The 19,011-nt window shown below is 48.2% G+C and overlaps 1 protein-coding gene across 2 annotated transcripts in view; it reads left to right on the top strand.

Moving 5' to 3' along the window:
- The window catches only part of LGR4 (leucine rich repeat containing G protein-coupled receptor 4), a 422,284-nt gene that overhangs the window by 307,413 nt on the left and 95,860 nt on the right, over positions 1-19,011 (top strand). The window contains exon 4 of one of the 2 annotated variants that reach the window (XM_069623508.1): positions 2,449-2,520. The exons of the other annotated variant lie outside the window; for it this stretch is intronic. Coding sequence (XP_069479609.1) covers positions 2,449-2,520 — 72 coding nt within the window. The remainder of the gene's footprint in view (positions 1-2,448; positions 2,521-19,011) is intronic. 2 annotated transcript variants of the gene reach the window in all.

The raw sequence follows: 19,011 nt of genomic DNA, 5'->3' as shown, positions 1-19,011 counted from the left end.
CAGGAGCATGACCTTGCCTCTGCTTTTTTTATTCTCGTTTAAGATGGACTTGGGTCCACGGATTAACATGAAATGATCGAATGGAGAAATGACCATCTATTTTTAAAAAAAATAATGCGGGGGGACACCATGTGCCCCCTACCTTAACTATTGCCCTTACCTCAGACCTATTTTCTAGTAAAAAGTCCCAAAATTTCTAAATAAATAGGTAAAAAAATCAACCTGGATCTCTATGAAGTGGGCAGCCTGAGTAACCCTGTTAATGCTTGTGTATGATTCTATAATGCTGGCTCATTCAGAGAGGCTCATGTATGTGTTTATTTAGCGTATTAGAAAGTAGCAATATTTCCATGGGAACCAGACAAACAAATTGTACACGTTTGGAATAGCGAATACTGTTTGGAGATTGTTCCAATGAGTGACTATTAGGGGATTCCTCTCCATGAATTCTCATTGGTCCCACATAGAGAATAGTAATCAATCCCTTTCCATTGCTAATGCTGCTATATCCAAATGTAATGGAAAACTTGGAGACTCATTTCATCTCCACGGCTATTGAGAAGCATTCAGCCATTATCCTGTATCGTTCATATTCTATGCTGTTCAAGTCTGGGAAGAGGTCTCGATTGCTCAGCTGATATCTTTAGAGAATAGATGACTAAACCATTAAACAACTGCTCGTGCTTTATTAACTACAGTAAAATGGGCGCTAGCGTATGGAACAATTGCAATGTAAGAAAGTATTACTTTTGTGGGATTCAGCACACACACAAGAACAAGATTATAAGACTATTCTGAATTAAATTATTTTGAAGATATGTCATTTAAAATTATTAATTATTTGGAAACAAAATATTTTAAACCAGTTTCATTATATTTTCAATCTGAAATACTAGCCATGCATTGTGTCAGGTTATTTTGTGATTTGAGGTTGTTAAATCCTGTGATTAGGCACAGTGCGAAGGGAAAACTACCAAGTAGCCACTTGACCAAAGATGCCCTGTGTTTTAATAGCTACTCACGGGAGAAGGAACTGCATGATATGATATGGCATTTGTAACGCACCTATACACAAGTGTTTCAAGGCGCGACGAGGCGGTGGGGGGGGGGACGAAGGGAGACAGAACGATCCTACTAGGCCAGGTGTCATTCAGATCACGCAAGTGCAAGGGTAGGGGGACTGGGAAAAAGTGCAGGGGAAGGGGAGAGGGGAAGTGCAGTACATGGTTAGTAGAATACAAGATAAACAATAGGGCCAGCTGGTGGCAAGTGCAAGGAAAGTGTGGTACATGGTTAATAGAATACGAGATAAATAAAGGGGCCAGCTGGTGGCAAGTGCAAAGGTAAGTGCCGGGAGAAGGGGCTGTAGGATACAGAGACAGTCCCGTAGTGCATGTAGGCAGTGCAAGGAAGAGTGGCTGGACCAGGAAATGAGATCGGTGAGTGGCCTAGTTGCAGATTTAGTGCAGGTTCAGTGATTTTAGCAGGGGAGAGAGGGAAAAGAGGAGGCAAAGAGGAAGGCTTTGAGGTGCTTCCGGAACCGGAGATGGTTCTCCTCAAGTTTCAGGGAGGCAGGAAGGCTGTTCCAGAGGGAGGCCCCTGCTGCGGCGAGAGAACTGCTAATCAAGGATGATGTGTTGATTGAACACTGTTCTAGATTGGGACATGTACTGAGGAGGTGCTGTAATGTCCAACATTATCATAGAATTGAAGAAAATGTAGAATAGCTGATGCCTTCCAATTTGAAATCATGGAAATGGAAGGCAAACTGATTACTTTTCCGGTTTGTATTTCAGTCTGTTTCCACGAAAAGTGTTATTATATTAACAGAAATCAGGGACAATTCAGGGTGAGGCTCTGTATAGTTTTCAGTCTTTATTAATGTATGTACATACTGCCAGTTACTGATTTTGTGTATGTTTGTGCGCCCACACATTAGCTATCTGAAATCTCCTCACTCAATCTCGTTCACTGGCCTTTGTTTGGCAAAACCTAATTTATAACAATACAACCACATTTCACAATATGGTTGTCTGTCATAGGCATGACCTATTCTAAAACCTGTTCACATTTTTCATAGAACCGCTATCCTACTTGCGGTGATTTATTTTTTACTGATGGTCCAGCATGGGCTTCCAAATCATCCTTTGCTCTTTTATTGGCATACGAGTAAAATGTTTTAAAGATTTTTATTTTGTGCTTCCTGGGGGTCACCTCACTCCCTCTTCCCTTATGTTTATTCTCCCATTAGTTGTTTTTGTAAGTCATATTTCCGCCTTCTAAACGTTACCCATGTTCAATAATAAGGACTTCCTATCCCATCGTTCCAAAATGACGTCACAAAAATAGCCGATGGTTGAAATACGAAGTGCAATGGGAGAAACTGAGGTTTTGTATTTTATATACCATCCTAGACTGATTACATTTCCTGAAAACATCTTGTTACAGAACCCTTCAGAACAATCAGTTGAAAACTGTTCCAAGTGAAGCTCTGAAAGGACTAAATGCATTGCAGTCCCTGTAAGTGATCTCTTTTTTCACTGTTTTTTTGGGTGTATGTTGTGTGCTTTTGTGAAAGTTTGTAATTGATACTTAAAGAGGGAAGAACGTCTAAATGCTTTACAAGTTTTAGTAAGTCTAGCATATGTATGCATGTTTGCAAACCTAGCTGTGCATCCATTGAGCGCTGTACAAAGGGACACACCGAGGACGACCATAAACTATTTGCTCCACAGAAGAGTGGGCATTGCCGTTGGCAGAAGATTCTTTTCAATTGTGCATAGACCTAACCTAACCCTGGAGTCCTCTTAATGAGGGGCAATGAAGTTCATAGTCATTGAGCCAGATGTTAGAAGGAACAAAAGTAAGACGTGGCACTCTGAGGCCCACTCCCAATGGTAAGAGTGCTATAGAAATAAATATAAATGTAAAACCAATAGTTAAAACTGTGTGTTGCAGAGTGGAGAGTCCACGGGAGGAAGCGACTAGAGATTTTTGCTAGGTGAGAGTACAACCGTAATGTAGAAGGAATTGGGTGTAAAGGGGAGTTGTAGAAAAGAAAGTAGTATCAAATATTAAGTAGTGTATCTGTAAAGAATCTTGTTTTGTGATGGATTAAGACATGGAGCCTTACAAAGCCTTTGTAGTTTTACAGGAACAAGATAAGGAGACATTTTGTGGTCAGGCAAATGAGAAATAAATGTATCCATCTACCTTGAACTGTTAATAAAAAGTGAAAGAGAGTTGTAGTTGAAAGCTCTGGTGACGTGAGGACAAGGAATGAATAGAAGGTTCACCATTTCACATGAAATTGTAATGGACAACGAGGTATGAGAAGAACCAGCACCGGACAGGTCCAGAACCTGGCTGAAACCTTTTGATGCAATTGGCAAGGACAAAGGTATTAACCTTCCCAGAGGCCACAGTAACAGCCAAAATCAAAAGTACAGAATGGATAACTGACGCAGACCAACATTGGTGAAAAGTGTTGGCTTGCTTGTTCATTTGGGTAGCTCCAGAACCATTTCCTTCATGATCTTCAACTGGTGTGCATGATATCCTGCACAGTGAACTGTAACAAGGCTCACACTGGAAATTGTGAGCTTAAGTTCTAAAATGACTCTTGTAGGGGTGCAGAAAGAGGGGACTGGCACACAGGTGGCATAGTGAATGCTCTAAGCTTTTATTTGAGATGGAAATAAAGAGAAAACCTACCTCTCCCTAAATCTGAGTTGTTTCCATGCCTCAACTAACGTGATAATGGCTCTGTCAAGAGATCCACCGTTCTGTGTCAAAATGCCCCCATCTCTGTCCCTTACACTTATAAATAAACATTTGTACCAAAGAGCTTTATCCAGGAGAAGGACTCCCTCCTCTTGGACTAGATGGCACAGTTCTGGTTGAAGTTCTCCACCAGGGGAAATGACTCCCTTCCCCTGGGTTTAGTACTTCAAAAATAAACAAAAAGGGTTGCTAGTCCTCTAACACTTTCCATCAGAAAGTTCAATACGTTGTATCCCAGGGGGAATGACTCCCTTTCCATGGATCACTGGTTATGATCCTCCTTGTGGGTTTATGTTCCAGGATAATGACTCCCTTCTCCAGCTTTGTTTTTCCAGTTCAGAACACCAGAAGGAATGCCTCCCTGCCACTGGTCTGTCTCAGGCTTTGTATTACAGTTCACAAAACCAGCGGGAATGACTCCCTTCTATTGGCGTTTCTCAGGCTCTACTTTACAGTTCACAACATCAGGGGGAATGACTCCCTTCCCCAGGCATTTCTCAGGCTCCATTTTACAGTTCACAACACCAGGAACACATTACTCCCTACACTCGGAGCCGAACCATCCTACCATGTGTTTAAGAATAAAGTCAAATCTTGGCTCACAAAGCAGGAACACGCCACTTCTCTTATGCACCTACATAATCTTCTCTTTACTTCTTGTAAATATACTACTGTGCCTACTCTGCAACTATGTAACCCATTCTAACTATATTGCCTCTTTGTAATTATGTATTCACTGTTGCACTCTGCTATTGTTGTAAATCACTGTTATGTTATGTACCCTTGTTACCTTCCTCTGTAACTATTTGTGCCTCTCCTTAAGAAATGCGCCCAGATGCCCCCTGGCCAGGTGCGCAATGCAAATAAAATAAATACAAATACAAAATGCAAATACAGGAGAATGCCTCTCTTCCGCTGGCATTCCAGTTCTTTACAGAACTTCTTTACAGTTCACAACACCAGGTGGAAGGACTCCCTTCCCCTGGCCTTTCTCATAAAGCAAAGATTATTTTGTGGTGATCGTCCCAGGTTTCTCTTCTTCCCCAGTAGTACTTGGTACAATGTCCTGCCAAGTACTACGATGCAGGGAATGGTTCGCAATCGCCTTTTCTTGTGGGTGTGGGTCACAGACCCGTATGTCTGTGACTTGGTTTTGCAGACCTGGTTCACTCTCCTGCCAGGCACTGCCTCAAGAAAAATGACTTGCAATATACTGTTGTAATGATACCCCGGTGTGCCAGAGGTCATCTAGGGGTCCATCCGACTCCCAAGGGCCCAACACCCTTCCCCATAATAAACGGAGGACTCCACCAACGGCAGGTTAGTACTGTGGTTTATTACAAAAACCAGCACGGATTATACAAGACAATCAGGATTCTCCTGTACATCTCAACTTTACAATGTGTGCTCCCTGATTCTGTTGTGGTTTGTCATCACCAGGGCCCTTTCCAAAAAAATCTATCCCCGGTACTGATTGGGTGCTGAGAGTGGTAATCTGTATAGACATACCCTATAGAGGTTATTCTACTGGTCCTCACATGTCGGGTGGCGGACCTGCCCCATCCCCAGGAAACTATCCATTACATTGTTGCAGAGTAGTGGGCTTACCCTTGCCATCCACCCCTGGATTTCTGTCACATGATTGGCTGGAGCTGTTCTCCCCAGGCCTGGGACCCAGTTCGATTCTCAGCACTCTGTGTACCTCTTCAAGGATATGTGAAATGACTGTGTCCGAATTGTATCTGGTAGTGTACTACCTTTGCCTATGAGAATGTGTCTCAACATTGCAGCACTTGCTTCACTCTTCGTCTGGGTTGCTGGGATCGGCTCTGCTTCCCACCACGGGTGAATGCCCTTTGTCTAGGTTCAGCTGCATATCGTCCACGTGGACCACAAATTCAAGCTCTTGGGTCTGCATTTATGAAGATTTATTCCATTTTCCTGCAGCTGGTCCCCTTAACTGGAGTTTGGAATTTGACTGTTTAACTCTGACCTTGGCTGTTGGCTCGATCTGCATTTCGTGCAGCCTGATCCAGCTCCTCTCCTTTCCTCTCCTCCCCTCTCATGTTCTGTGGCTTGATGCCGTCTGTAATTTTCCTTACACTTCTAATATGATTTCTATTTGCTCTTACTGTGCTATGTAACCTATGTTAGTCATACGTGGTCCTACCAGGCTCCATATATACTCCTGTAGTCCCATATATTTATTTGCCATAAGCATCTGCAAGCTTGCTCAGGATCTCTTGTTGTCTTGCTTTTCTGCGTTACTGCATTTGGCTAATAAGAAAAATAACGCCTTGACAATATGTATATGTATCTGTCCTCTAGCTATAGAACTGTGTAAGCATGTTCTTCATGTATGCGAATGTGGGTTTGTGTAAGGCGGTGCAGGGCTGAGCGTGTGCTTCACTAACGCTGCTATGTCGAGGTGTCACTAATTACGTCATCATAGAGGCTTCTTGGTGCTTAATCGAGGCTGTCCATTAGGGTGTTTCCATCCACAATCTGAGTCCCCTGTTTCTGAAAGGCTTTGCACTGGATTAGGTCTGAATGGCTGATTTAGGGGATACCTTTCTGTGTACGTGTCTGCCAGTTGTGAGCTTGGGGTGCGTGCGAAATAGGATGGGTGACTTCGAGCTTTCCTGGTTCTTCGGCCTGTCCTGTTCATGGGGGTGAGGAGCAGCATCCCGGGGACCCTCTCTTCAATACTTTATCTTACTGTCTTCTACAACAGTGGTTTGCCATCAACCAATGCGCCGAGGAGGATGACTCCTGAGGCACTCTGTAATATGGTTATCTTCAGTAGTGGTATGCGACCAACCACTGTGCCAAGGGAAATGACTCCTGAGGCACTTTCTTGCTTTCACTAATTCTGTCTCACCCAGTCCCCACCCAGACTTCCTCGTCCTCCTGTTGCCTCCTTCTTGGGAGCTCTTTGCTGGTTCGTGATGGGTCTGCTGGTCTTGATTTGCTCTGCCTCTTTCCTTTCAGTGTGCTCCTGTGCGGCTCTACTGCACGATGTTGCTTGCAGTCACAGCATTGTTCTGTGACCATTCGGCCCACCCGCTTCGGGTTACGTCTCCACCTTCCTTCTCCTAACTGTGCTTTGAACTCGTTCCTCACCAGCGGACCAAAGATTACCCTCTCCAGCCTCTGGACATGTGCAGCGGGTTGCTTGCGGCTTCCTTGGCGTCCTCTCGTTGAACTTCCTGGGCTGGACTGCCTCTCCTGCTGCTTGGCTGGCTCACTTCATGTAGTAATTTGTCTATTTTTATATTGGCTGGTTGGCAATGGTTGCCATTATCTTTTAAGTCCCTTTTCAACGTCTTAGGCCCTCTTTTGCGCCTCTTCCTCGTTCCACTACTTCTATCATCACTCTCCCTTGGGTAGTCCATGTTCTTCCTCATTTCACTAGAAGTCGTATCTATGGACCTACATAGGTGCTGAAACTGAAACTGCCCTGGTTACCCGGCCGCCTTCTGGTCTCGGGCCCAGGTCCCCTCCCCCACCAGTCACACACCTGCACTGCCTTCCTGACAACCCCTGTACTTGGACTGTTTCTGTATCCCTACAGTCCCACTACCAGCGCTTGACACCTGATGTCTGCACTTACCCTTGTACTTGCCAGCTGCTGGGTAGAATAGAGAGCAGAGTCAAAGGCGACACTTGTCATTGACGCACTGGAGGGCGCCCTTTGTTGGCAGGGCAGCTAGATTAATATTTACTAGCTAGTAGAGATCACCAAAAGCAGACATATCTTAAAACAAAGTTTAATTTCTTCCATTGACATACATTTAAGAATACAAGTGTGCCATTAGTTGGCACGTGAGGTATGCCTAACACAAAATGAGATATATATAATATATATATTAGTAGACAAGGTAAAAAGTGAATGTCATTTCATGCACTGCTGCGTTAGCTAACGATGTGCAGTTATTGTCGACACACCGAATTTTTGGTGTTTCTAGTTTGGTGAGGATTGGAACTGTAGCAGTGGCTGCATCGGTTGAACAGCGCTGTTATGTCACCAAACTGTTGTCAGGACAATATAAGACAAAGTATGACGTGCACCAAAATTTAGTATGCAGGCATCATGATGTGGAGACAATTCGCGGCGCGGGAGCACACTGGCTGTTATTGCTGCAAGACACGTGGATTTGGTCTGTCACATCAGACTTTGAGATCTGGGACCTGATGATTAAAGTTCCAGGTCAGGTAAGTCGCATGGAAGATGTGGCTGGGTCTTCCAGGGTTTGTTGTTGTGGTCGGCCAGGGGCGCAATTTAACGCTACCCGTGGCAGACAAGACACTGTGTGCTTTGCGTCCAGAGACACCGATATAGCTCTCACCACTCATACTTATTGTTTCTTATTCTATTATCCCATGTAATGCACTGTCCCCTCCCCCTTCCCTCCCGCACTTTGAACTTGCGCGATCTGAATGACACCTGGCCTAGTAGGATCGTTGTCTATCTTCCCTCTGTTCTCCCTCCCTTGCCTCGTCGCACCTTGAAAAACATGTGTATAGGCGCGTTATGCCATATATAACATATCATATCCTGGGTTAAGTATATGACTGGGGTTTACAAAGTGGGGAGGTGTATTGGGTATATCGTATCTCCCTTAGATGTTCGTCCTTGTCCCTAGGGGGGGGGGGTCTCTCCCCAAGAGATCCTCCCATAGAGTACCACCCTCAGGGGGACAATCTGGTATCGGCCTCACCTCCCTGGCTTCATGGGAAAGGGATCCTCCTCAGGGAGAAGTGACGACATCTAAGGATTCATCACACTCTGCTTGACTACCCAAAGATTAAGGTTCTACTGTAAGATCAGCAACCACCCTTTGTTTTCTCCATCTGCTCAAGCATTAACCTCATAGCTTTTCGAATATGTCAGTATTATGCAAGTTTGTTGCAATAATTTTGCATGACTTCAATACGCCACATGCATACATTCCTGACGTTCTTGCATCTTATTTCAAATTTTTGGAAAGAAAAAGCTTCTATCTGATAAATTGTTGCGCTTTTTCTGTGTTGTAACATTCTGACCCATTTCTTCTTCAGCACTCTGGGCTCTCTTATTCCAGAGAACAATTGCTGAAAAGATTGGTCAAGTCGGGACTGAATTAAACTAGATCTGTTGCAGGCAAGGTTAGTTTGACATCACTTTAACCACGGCTCAGAATTTTCCACTGGTGTCATTTTACCAAAATCATGATAATTACAAAAAGCAAGTTAATTAAAATGAAGGAAGCAACCTTTTTTTACAAAGGTTTGTGTCGGCGAACACTGATGGTGGGGTGGTGATAAAACTATGTGGGAAAACCAGGTCAAATATTGTCTTTTGAAGCATTGAATGCCCCATAGAAGAAATGCTACTTTGTCTGGGTTGTACCCTAACCATGTGACTACTAGCACATTGGTGGCAGTCTAGTATGTTCTACTTTAGGGAGATGAAGAGTCCTCTGTGGGGAAAAATGCCTGACATCTCAGTGGCATTTGATGCTGTGCATCATGGACCCCTCCCATCACCCCTTCTTACCATCACTCGAGTCTCTAATTGGCCATAGAGTTGTTTTAGTTCATTTTTGGCAAATAAGGAGCAGAGGGTGGCATTTGGGAGGTTTTTTTTTTTTGCCTGAGTCTATAGGAAATCTGGCATTCCTTTAACATCTACATAGACTTTGTAGCCCTTCTTAGGGATTGTGAACTGCTCCACCATTCCTATGGGAGTCATGCCTGGATTCTTATCTATGTGTAAGCAGCCACTAGGAGATTTATTTTGTTCTACAACATTGAACTGTCTACCAGAGGGTTGGAGATTGTGTGAGAGCTAGTGACCTGAAACTTAAAATGAGACTCAATATTTTGGGTCCCAGTTATTTGTTGGGAATTGGGGCACTGGTCCGCCACCCTTAAACTGTCTGGATTAGAAGCTACTGGACTACAACAGTGATGAGTCTGTGTTTTGGGACACCGCCTTGGGGGTGAAAATACTGATTGGTTCGGTTCAGAAGAGGGCTTTCTAAGGCTGTCAATATTGCCATATCTTGCCTTTTTCTCGCAAAGGAGGATCGCGAGTGGTGGGTGCTATTGTCAGCTTCAGTTGGGACTATGCCAAAGCCCTAGATGCTGGGCAAGCAGCAGCTTCTGCATTACAGGGAGCCCAGAATGTTCTTGATTCATTGTATTTAGCCTGCCCAGAAGAAGGCCAGTTTAACTACAATATACTCCCCATTGGCTGCTGGTTGACAGCTATGGATCCGCTTCCTGCTCCCTGCCTAAATTGTTGGCACATTGCTGTACTGTGCATTCGGGAATCTCTGAACTAGTCACAAAGATTTCATTCGGAAGCATTGGGCTCAGTTTGACCTCTCACAGATGTCACTACTTCACCTCCGAAAAGGTGCTCCTTTTTGCCAGTGGTGGATGGCGTGCACACAAGGCCCTCTATCCTCATGCCTGTGTGGCATAGGACTCCAGGAATGGCTCATCTGAAAGCTGGACAATCCAGTATTGAAAATGTCGTCACATGGGTCAGTAAAAAGAGAATCTAGGACAGGGGTCTGCACCCTTTGGCTCTCCAGAGGTTTTGAACTACAGCTATCATAAGCACCAGCCAGCATAGTCAATGGTGAGGGATCATGGGAGTATTAGTCCAGAACCTCCAGGCAGCTGCAGGTTGCAGACTCGGGAGTATAGCATGTTGTTTTTTTAATCGCTCCCTTTCAGCTGAACTGTATTTGTATAGACATACATTTTATGAAAACTAGGGACAGTTATATTATGAAATATTTGAACTGTAAATATCATCTACTTCGTTGATATTGGCTTTTATCAGTGGCATAAGGAAGCATGAATTCGTTTTACGACAACGATTTAGTTAACTGTCTTTAATTAAACAGCACTCCTCTCTTCTATTACATGGTGAGACAAATAAAATGGCCCACTGCAGTAACGCACAATGAACCTAAAGCTGTGGCAGGGTGGGATGTGGAGGAACTGATGGGAGGCTTCTGCAATATCCTCTTTATCAGTGACACTTAGGCTATTTCGGTCTATCCGAGCTCACGTGCCCTTGTGTGGGAAAACACATCTATGGATGTTCATGTTTACATCTCCCTATTGCCAAATGGTGTATTACTAGTTATTTGACTTTCCAGCCCATTGTTCAGTTTGTTTATAGAATGGGAATCACCAGGCCGGCATCGGAGGAGACCCCGGTTAGCCCTCATGTCACCTGCTACTGGTTTGTCATCCAAACTTGATTTTGGCGATCTGCACTCTCCCTATCCATCATCAATGATTAAGGGTCCACCAATTTGAATAGCTTTTTCTGTTACAGGCTATAATGCATACCACGCTTTCATGTAGCATAGTGCTGGATGCCATCAGGTTGCCAATTTTATCAACATTGTAGAAGGAATTGGCCTTAAATAACACTGGCCCCATATAATCCAGCCCTGTTTCTAACATCTCAACTCCTGCAAAGGGCTGTCTTACAAAAGGTTAAAGGATATATGTGTTGGAATCACCTATTGAATCCACTTCAGGGAAGGATTCTATTTCGATCAGTGAACAGAGACTGGGGACCATATAGGATGTAATCTGTGAAAAAATTTCTTTTGCGTGCACCATCCACCATAATCTGTTCCTGCAACGTCCTGTTGCGCAGCGTTTTATTTCCGAATATTGATTGGCCGGCATTCCTATTGTCCGCTAAACTGCTCAGCTGCGGTGTGCTGCACAGTATTGTGCTTTTGCCTTTACTCATTAAAAAGTACTGCCTGCTCTGGCAATGGGGACCTGCACTGCAGCTCTGCTTTTATCATGTATGGCATTGGCGCACAGTTTCAGCTGCCGCTAGGTGGCGATGCTAGGGCGGTTCATTTGCCTTCGCTTTCAGCGTGCCTTCAGCACACTGGCTGTTGGATGCACGCCTACTAGCTGAGGATGGAGGTTTTTACATGTTGATCAAATGTAAATGCCCGTCTTAGTTTTCTGATTTTTGGCCCCAAGTTGCAGGTCATCCACAAGAACCTGCTCTCTGGTTCAGCCAACCATGCTTCCTGATTGATGAAATTCTTTTGGGCACCTCAAGTTGGATGTGGCGTCTCCTCCCACTGCTATCATTTTCCCCTCCTTCAGAGCATTTAACTGTTCCTGGGATTCCCCCAAAACTTAGTGCCTTGAATTCTGCCATTTCTTTTTCTTTTGGGAATTACCTTCCCCTTGGTTTTCCATAATGGTGTAGAAGTAGCTGCTCGCCTCCTCTGTCATTTGACATGGGCGCGAGCCGGTTACTCTGCATATCTTCTCACTGCGGAGGAAAGGATCTGCTTAAAGGCAATCTCCAGAGTGTACTGGGCATCCTGGGAGTCACATTAGTTCTGCGCGTACTAAAGAGGCAGCTATGCCCTGTTCAGTATTGCTCCAGCATGGGATCTGGCATGGATTCACATGCTCATGAATATTCCCTGTCGTCAGGCTGGAAATCCTTGGTAAAGAAAAAATCAGTATCAGTTTCGTTTCTGAACTGTCTGTCTTAGTAGTAACCAATCACTGGTCTCTGGGTCATACTGTCCTCATCCAATGACTGCCCTCTCCCTAAGCCCCTCCCCTGGCAGCCATCCTCAGATTTTTACCGCGCGTTCAAGTGTTGGGAGTCCTCGTGCTATAGCTCTCAAGCTTTTACTGCATTTTCGTGCTTTTTTCAAAGAGATGTTCAAATTTTTCAGTTAAGTCGAGCCTCAAGCTCCAACGTTCAACTTCCGATCAACGGGGACCAGTTTTGGAATTTTCTACGCCCCTCAAGGGTGAAGGTTTCGGCGAGTTACGCTTCTTGGAGGATTCCAGAAGATCTGAGGCCTACCATGGACATGGCCCAGGACAAGGGAAGCTCGACGCCCGGATCCAAGCTGTTCAGGAACTGCCCTGGATGCGGGTTACATAATGTTTTCAAGGAGGACGAGCATTCGAGATGTCTCTACTGCCTTCATGAGGACAAGACGCACGTGGAGACGGACTGTGCGTTCTGCAAGAACCTATCGGAACGGACCATGAGTGATTGTCGTACGCGCCTCGCCAGATGGCTGGAGAAGGGCCCAGCAGGTGAGAAGAAGAAAATCTCTGAGCGGTCTTCTAATGCCTGTGAGGGCGCCCCTGCGACGGGGGCCTAACAGAAGGCTAAGCACCGCAAGTCTGCAGGCACCGGGAGCGCCGAACGGTCGGGCTCTTTGGCTGCCAGGTAGGGCTTGCCTTCTCCGGCACCATGAACCACGAGCCAACGCTCTGGTTCGGGGAAGAGGAAATCCGAGAACCCGGGTAAGCTTCTGGAGAGGCCCCGGTCGATCTCGAAGGATTCAGCCGAGGGGAAGCGAGGCGGTGACCCTCCCCCCCAAGGTGAAGGGCTCAAGCGCGCCCAAGATGGTGAAGGCCTTGATTCACCCGGCTAAGGCCTCTATTGAGGGAGTCGCGGTGACCCTGGCGAAGCCTGTGGAGGCTACACCAGTGGAGGCGACCTCTGGGCCCAGAGTGAATCCAGCCCATCGACATGACCCCCGTGAAGACCCGGTGGAAAAAGAGGGGGGGGCGGTGGGCATTACAGGCACAGATTCAGCCTCTGAGGAGATGGTGGAAACCGTGAAGAACTTCAACGAGAGGTTCGAGAAGGTACGATCCCATGGGAGGGTTCCCAAAGAAGTGGTCGAAGAAAGCGACGGTGGTGCCGACGAGGCCCCAGTGGAGGAGCAGCCTTCCCTCCCATCGCAGCCATTGCCCGAGCCTCGGGGCAACTCGGCGTCCATTTTGATGGCAATCCAAACCTTATGCACGGCGAGATTACCACGAACCCCGGTGGAAGATCCAGCACCGGGCCCGTCGGGAAGCCCTCCGAACAAACGGAGGAGAGTTCATCCCTCCCCGCCCTTCATGCCCCCACGACCCCTGGAGCTCTCATCCCCCTCACCGGACCCCAGGGATGACACGCCGACGGATACGACGACGGGGGACGGATGACAACAGTGGTGATGATGGGACGGACCTTCCATCACCACTCACTCGGGCTTCCCCGCCCGACGAAATTGTCTCCTTTCACGCCATGATCGCCAGGGCATCCGAGCTCTTCCAGCTCTGCCCCGAGGAACAGAAGGAGGGTTTCCTCTACAAACGGCGAGAGGCCAAGAGAAAGACAGTCCTCGCAGTACTGTTCCTCGACGATATCTGGGATGAAGGACTTGCGATCCTGAAGATCCCGTCCACAAGGCCTGCCAAGAGGGACAGGTACGAGAAGCAGTACCGGGACCCCAACACCACCCCTTTGTGCTTCGGGGCTCAACCTACGCCGGATTCAGTCACCTCAGCGGCGGCCAAGAAGAAGGCAGCGAGTGCAACAGCCACAACCTCAACCTCTACTTCCCCACCTGACGGCGAGGGTAAGAAATTGGACGCCATGGGGCAATGGGTCATCTCGTCGGCGGCAACTACAATTAAGACGGCCAATGCCTTAGCGATTGTGGCCCATTACGACAGGGAGCTATGGTACAAGATAGCTCCCCTACTGGACTTCCTACAAGAGGGTGGAGGCCCTGGAGATTCTGCAGGAAGGTGAGGTGGCGTCGGACCATGCCATATCGGTGGCAACGGACATTGCTGACACCGGGTTTCGCCAGTTAGGCAACAGTGTTTGCCTTCGATGACGTGGCTGGCTCAAGGCTACAGACTTCCGTCAGGACGTACAGACCAGGGTTTTGGACATGCCGTTCAACGGCAACAACCTGTTTGGGAAAACGGTGGATGAGTCGCTGCAGGCCATCAAGGCTGACACAGACGGCCCGAGCCCTGAGAGGCCTTCAGCAATGACGGCCCTTTCGGAGCGCTGGAGGCAGACAGGGGGCCTCCAAGGGATCAGGCGGTGGCTCCTCTATGTACCGCCAGGCGGCCCGCTCCTCGTCCCAAGAGGCTTACAGAGGTCGCGGCAAGCGAGGAGGAACTCGGCGTCATCGCCAAGGAGGCCAAGGCGGCAAGGCCGCCTCCAAGCAAGATTGAACCGGCTGTAGCGTTGGGCCCCCACTGAAGCACCCCGGTGGGAGGCCGGCTGGCAAAGTTCTTCAACATGTGGGAGTCCATCTCCACCGACCATTGGGTGCTGGATGCCCTGGCCCACGGGCACACTCTCGAATTCCAAAAGAAGTGTCCTCGCATTCCTCCCGTGGCCAGGAAGGAAAATCACGTCCTTCAACTGTTGTTGGAGGTAAAGGCGATGCTCAAGAAAGGTGCCATCGAGCTCGTCCCCAAGAGGCTCCGGGGCTCAGGAGTATACTCAAGATTCTTCCTCGTCAGAAAGAAGACAGACGGTTGGCGCCCCATCCTGGACCTACGTCGGTTGAACAAATACATCAAGGCACAGAAGTTCAGGATGGTCACTCTCCAGCACGTGCTGGGACAGCTGGAGGAGGGAGACTTCCTATCGTCGTTGGACTTGGAGGATGCTTACTTCCACATCCCCATCCTAAAAGGACACCGAAAGGTCCTCAGATTCGTAGTCCAAGGACGCCACTACCAATTCAGAGCTCTGCCTTTCGAATTGAAGTCGGCACCCAGGGTGTTCACCAAGTGCCTAGCACCAGTGGCGGCGCGGCTGCTCCTGCAGGGGATTCACGTCTACCCCTACCTGGACGACTGACTAATCCGTGCAAGGACAAGAGAACTCGCAGTCGAGCACATGGCGGAGACCGTCCGCTTACTCACGGAGCTGGGTTTCTCCATCAACTACCCGAAATCCCATTTGGTTCCGTCGCAGGTGGCACTGTTTCTGGGAGCGAAGCTCGATACAGTGGAACGATTGGCGTCTCCGGAGGAAAGGACGAAGGCCATCTTAGGCAAGGTGCAGCGCCTGCTAGCAATGGACGTGGCCAGGGTGAGATTCATCAAGTCCCTCCTCGGTATGATGTCCTCATGCATCTATCTAGTGCGCCTGTGCAGGCTATGGATGCGTCCTCTACAGGAGTTCCTCGACGCCCGCTGGATGCAAGCGGCGGGCAGCTTCGAAGACAAGATCCCGCGCAACAAGGTTTTCCGTCGGGTGATTCAGTGGTGCGGCACCCGTGCACACCTCACGGCGGGCACGAACTTCCAGACCCCCGGCACATCAGGAGATGGTGACGATGGACGCCTCCCTGGAGGGATGGGGTGCACACACCGGAGATCTCCACGCAAGAGGCCTTTGGCTCCCGGAGGAGAGGTCTCTCCACATCAACATCTTGGAGCTCCGGGCCGTGTTCTGGGCGCTCAAGTCGTTCCTCCCATCCCTCAAGGGCAAGGTCGTGAGGATCTTCATCGACAACACCACCACGATGTTCTACATCCAGAAGCAGGGAGGAACAAGATCCCCAGCCCTATCCAAGGAGGCCCAGGATCTGTGGCACTGGGCCGTCGCCCAGGGGATGTTTCTGGTTCCCTTCCATCTGGCAGGAATAAAAAACACCATCGCCGACTCAATCAGCATGGAGCTGCGCTCGTGCCATGAGTGGGAACTATGCCAGGATCAAGTGGATCGGCTCTTCCAACGATGGGGCAAACCCCAGATCGACCTGTTCGCGACGGCGACGAACTCCAAGTGCCAGAGGTTTACCAGCAGGTTCCCCCAGCCGAGGAGCATGGGTGATGCATTCTCGTTCCCCTGGGACGGCCTGTTCCTGTATGCGTTTCCTCCGTTGCCGCTGCTGCGACTCATCAGCCAGCTCAAGAGGTCCCAGTGCAGGATGATCCTCGTTGCACCGGCGTGGCCGAGGCAGATCTGGTTCCCGGACCTTCTGGACCTCTCAGCGTCCCCACCAGTCAAGCTGTCGACGGATGCAGATTTTCTCTCCAGAGAGGGAGGCGCCATTCTTCATCACGACCCGGAGTCGCTGAACTTGCAGGCCTGGCTCCTGCAGCACTAGAATTTGGAGGGTACGATATCCTGGCTGACTGCAGAGAGGTTCTTGCAAAGGCCAGGGCGTCCTCAACTCTCAAGTGCTACGGACATAAGTGGAAGAGGTTCTCTGTCTGGTGCTGTGCACAGAAGATAAACCCTCTACGGATTACGGCACCTCAAGTGCTACCATACCTACTGTCGCTGGCCAAAGCTGGACTAGCTCACGCTTCCATCAAGATACATCTGGCAGCGATCTCCCGATACACCAGAACTGCAGGATGGCCGTCCTTGTGGTCTCATCGACTGGTGAAGGAATTTATGAAGGGACTGTTCTGATCGTTCCCACCGGTGAAGGCTCCAGCCCCGGCGTGGGAGCTCAATGTGGTGCTGACCAGGCTCATGGGGCCACCATTCGAGCCTTTGCATTCGGCTCCATTGAAGTTCCTGTCGTGGAAGACAGCGTTCCTTGTGGCCATCACCTCCGCACGACGCGTGGGAGAGAGTCGGGCCCTATCCTGCAAGCCTCCATACTTGACTTTTCACGATATGAGGGTGGTGCTGAGGACGCACCCCTCTTTAATGCATGAGGTCCTGTCGGACTTACATCTTGACGAGCCCTTGGTGTTGCCAGTTTTCTTTCCGTTGCCTTCATCACCGGCCGAGAGGACTTTGCACTCACTGGATGTAGCTAGAGCGCTTAAGTTCTACATGGACCGAACGAAGAGTTTTCGGAAGACATCACAGCTGTTTGTGAACTTTGGACCTGTGAACCAAGGGAAGGCTCTCTCAAAGGCTTCCATTTCCAGATGGCTCTCTGGCTGCATCATGCACTGTCATTGGTTGGCCAACCGACCGTTGCCTAGCTGTCCGAGAGCCCATTCAACCAGAGCAATCGCTGCTACTACGGCGTTCTTGTTTGGTGTGCCCCTGCTGGACATCTGCAGGGCTGCTACGTGGAGGTCGACGCACACCTTCACGAGATTGTACTGCGTCGACTGGGATTCTAGGGAGGAGTCCAGAGTTGGCCAAGCAGTGCTGCGCAACCTGTTCGCCTGAAGGTGGGCCTGGTGAGGAGGTAAGAGTTGCTTAATGTTGAGTTTATGTAATGCTTAATGTTGAGCCTTTTGCCACCTCCCGTGGTTGTGCATGTGTGTACTGCTATGGATTCTTATATTCATGAGCATGTGAATCCATGCCAGACCCCATGCCGGAGAAGGAACAAGTTACTTACCTGTAACTGTTGTTCTCCAGCATGGGTCTGGCATGGATTCACATGCGAACCCTCCCTCCTTCCCCTCTGCGGCTCTTCACTTGGTCATACTGCCACTTTACGTGCTACCACATCTGAGGATGGCACCCAGGGGAGGGGCTTAGGGAGAGGGCAGTCATTGGCTGGGGGCAGTATGACCCAGAGACCAGTGATTGGTTACTACTAAGAAAGACAGTTCAGAAACGAAACTGATACTGATTTTTTTTCTTTACCGAGAATTCCCAGCCTGACGACGGGAACTATTCATGAGCATGTGAATCCATGCCAGACCCATGCTGGAGAACAGTTACAGGTAAGTAACTTGTTCCTTATTTTATTTTGGGTGTTTATTGAAGTGTAAACATACCCTCCGGAAGGAAGAGAGGACTCTACTTCAGTAGGAGGTATGGCTACAGGGGAGGTAAACCCTTACAACATAGCATTTACCACCAGCTTACCATTCGGGGTAGTAGGAATGGTTAACATTTACTGTTGTTGGGGAACAGGTACTGAGTGGGCTGATCGGGTGGGTAATTATGTTACGCTTATAACACGCAGTATCCCGCAGGCATCATGTCGTACATATAACAAAAGACAACAGACAGACCATGCTAACAAACCATGTACAGGGGAGAGGATAGCGAATATGAAGGGTGCATAAATATTCATGGGGAGGAAGAAAGTCTATTTATTGTGGTAGTTGATTGCTGACCACGTGTGAAGAAGCTGCTCCTTTAAGTTGAGGTTGTTTTTTTTTTCTTGAATTGCACGAGGCTAGGAGCGAGTCTGATGTTGATGGGTATAAGTTACCACATTCTCGTTCTGTAAATCCGTGTTTCATTGTTTGGTTGCATTTCTTCTGTTGGTTCAGGTTTGGTCCTGATTTTTGATGGTTCGCTGACTGAGAGATGGTGACAGTTTTGTAAAGGACGCAGCTGGCTTTTATGGTGATGTGTGCTTTCAGGAGTAGGCACTGAAGTGTGGTGTGTATGGGCACTGTGTGGTCATATTAGGATAGGCGCTTCATGAGGCAGGCAGGAGCATGAAGGGTGCTTCTCGTTGGTGC

Source organism: Ambystoma mexicanum, chromosome 11 (assembly GCF_040938575.1).
Source record: "Ambystoma mexicanum isolate Mex_15411 chromosome 11, UKY_AmexF1_1, whole genome shotgun sequence".
Lineage (NCBI taxonomy): Eukaryota > Metazoa > Chordata > Amphibia > Caudata > Ambystomatidae > Ambystoma > Ambystoma mexicanum.
This window is presented reverse-complemented; position numbering and strand designations above follow the sequence as displayed.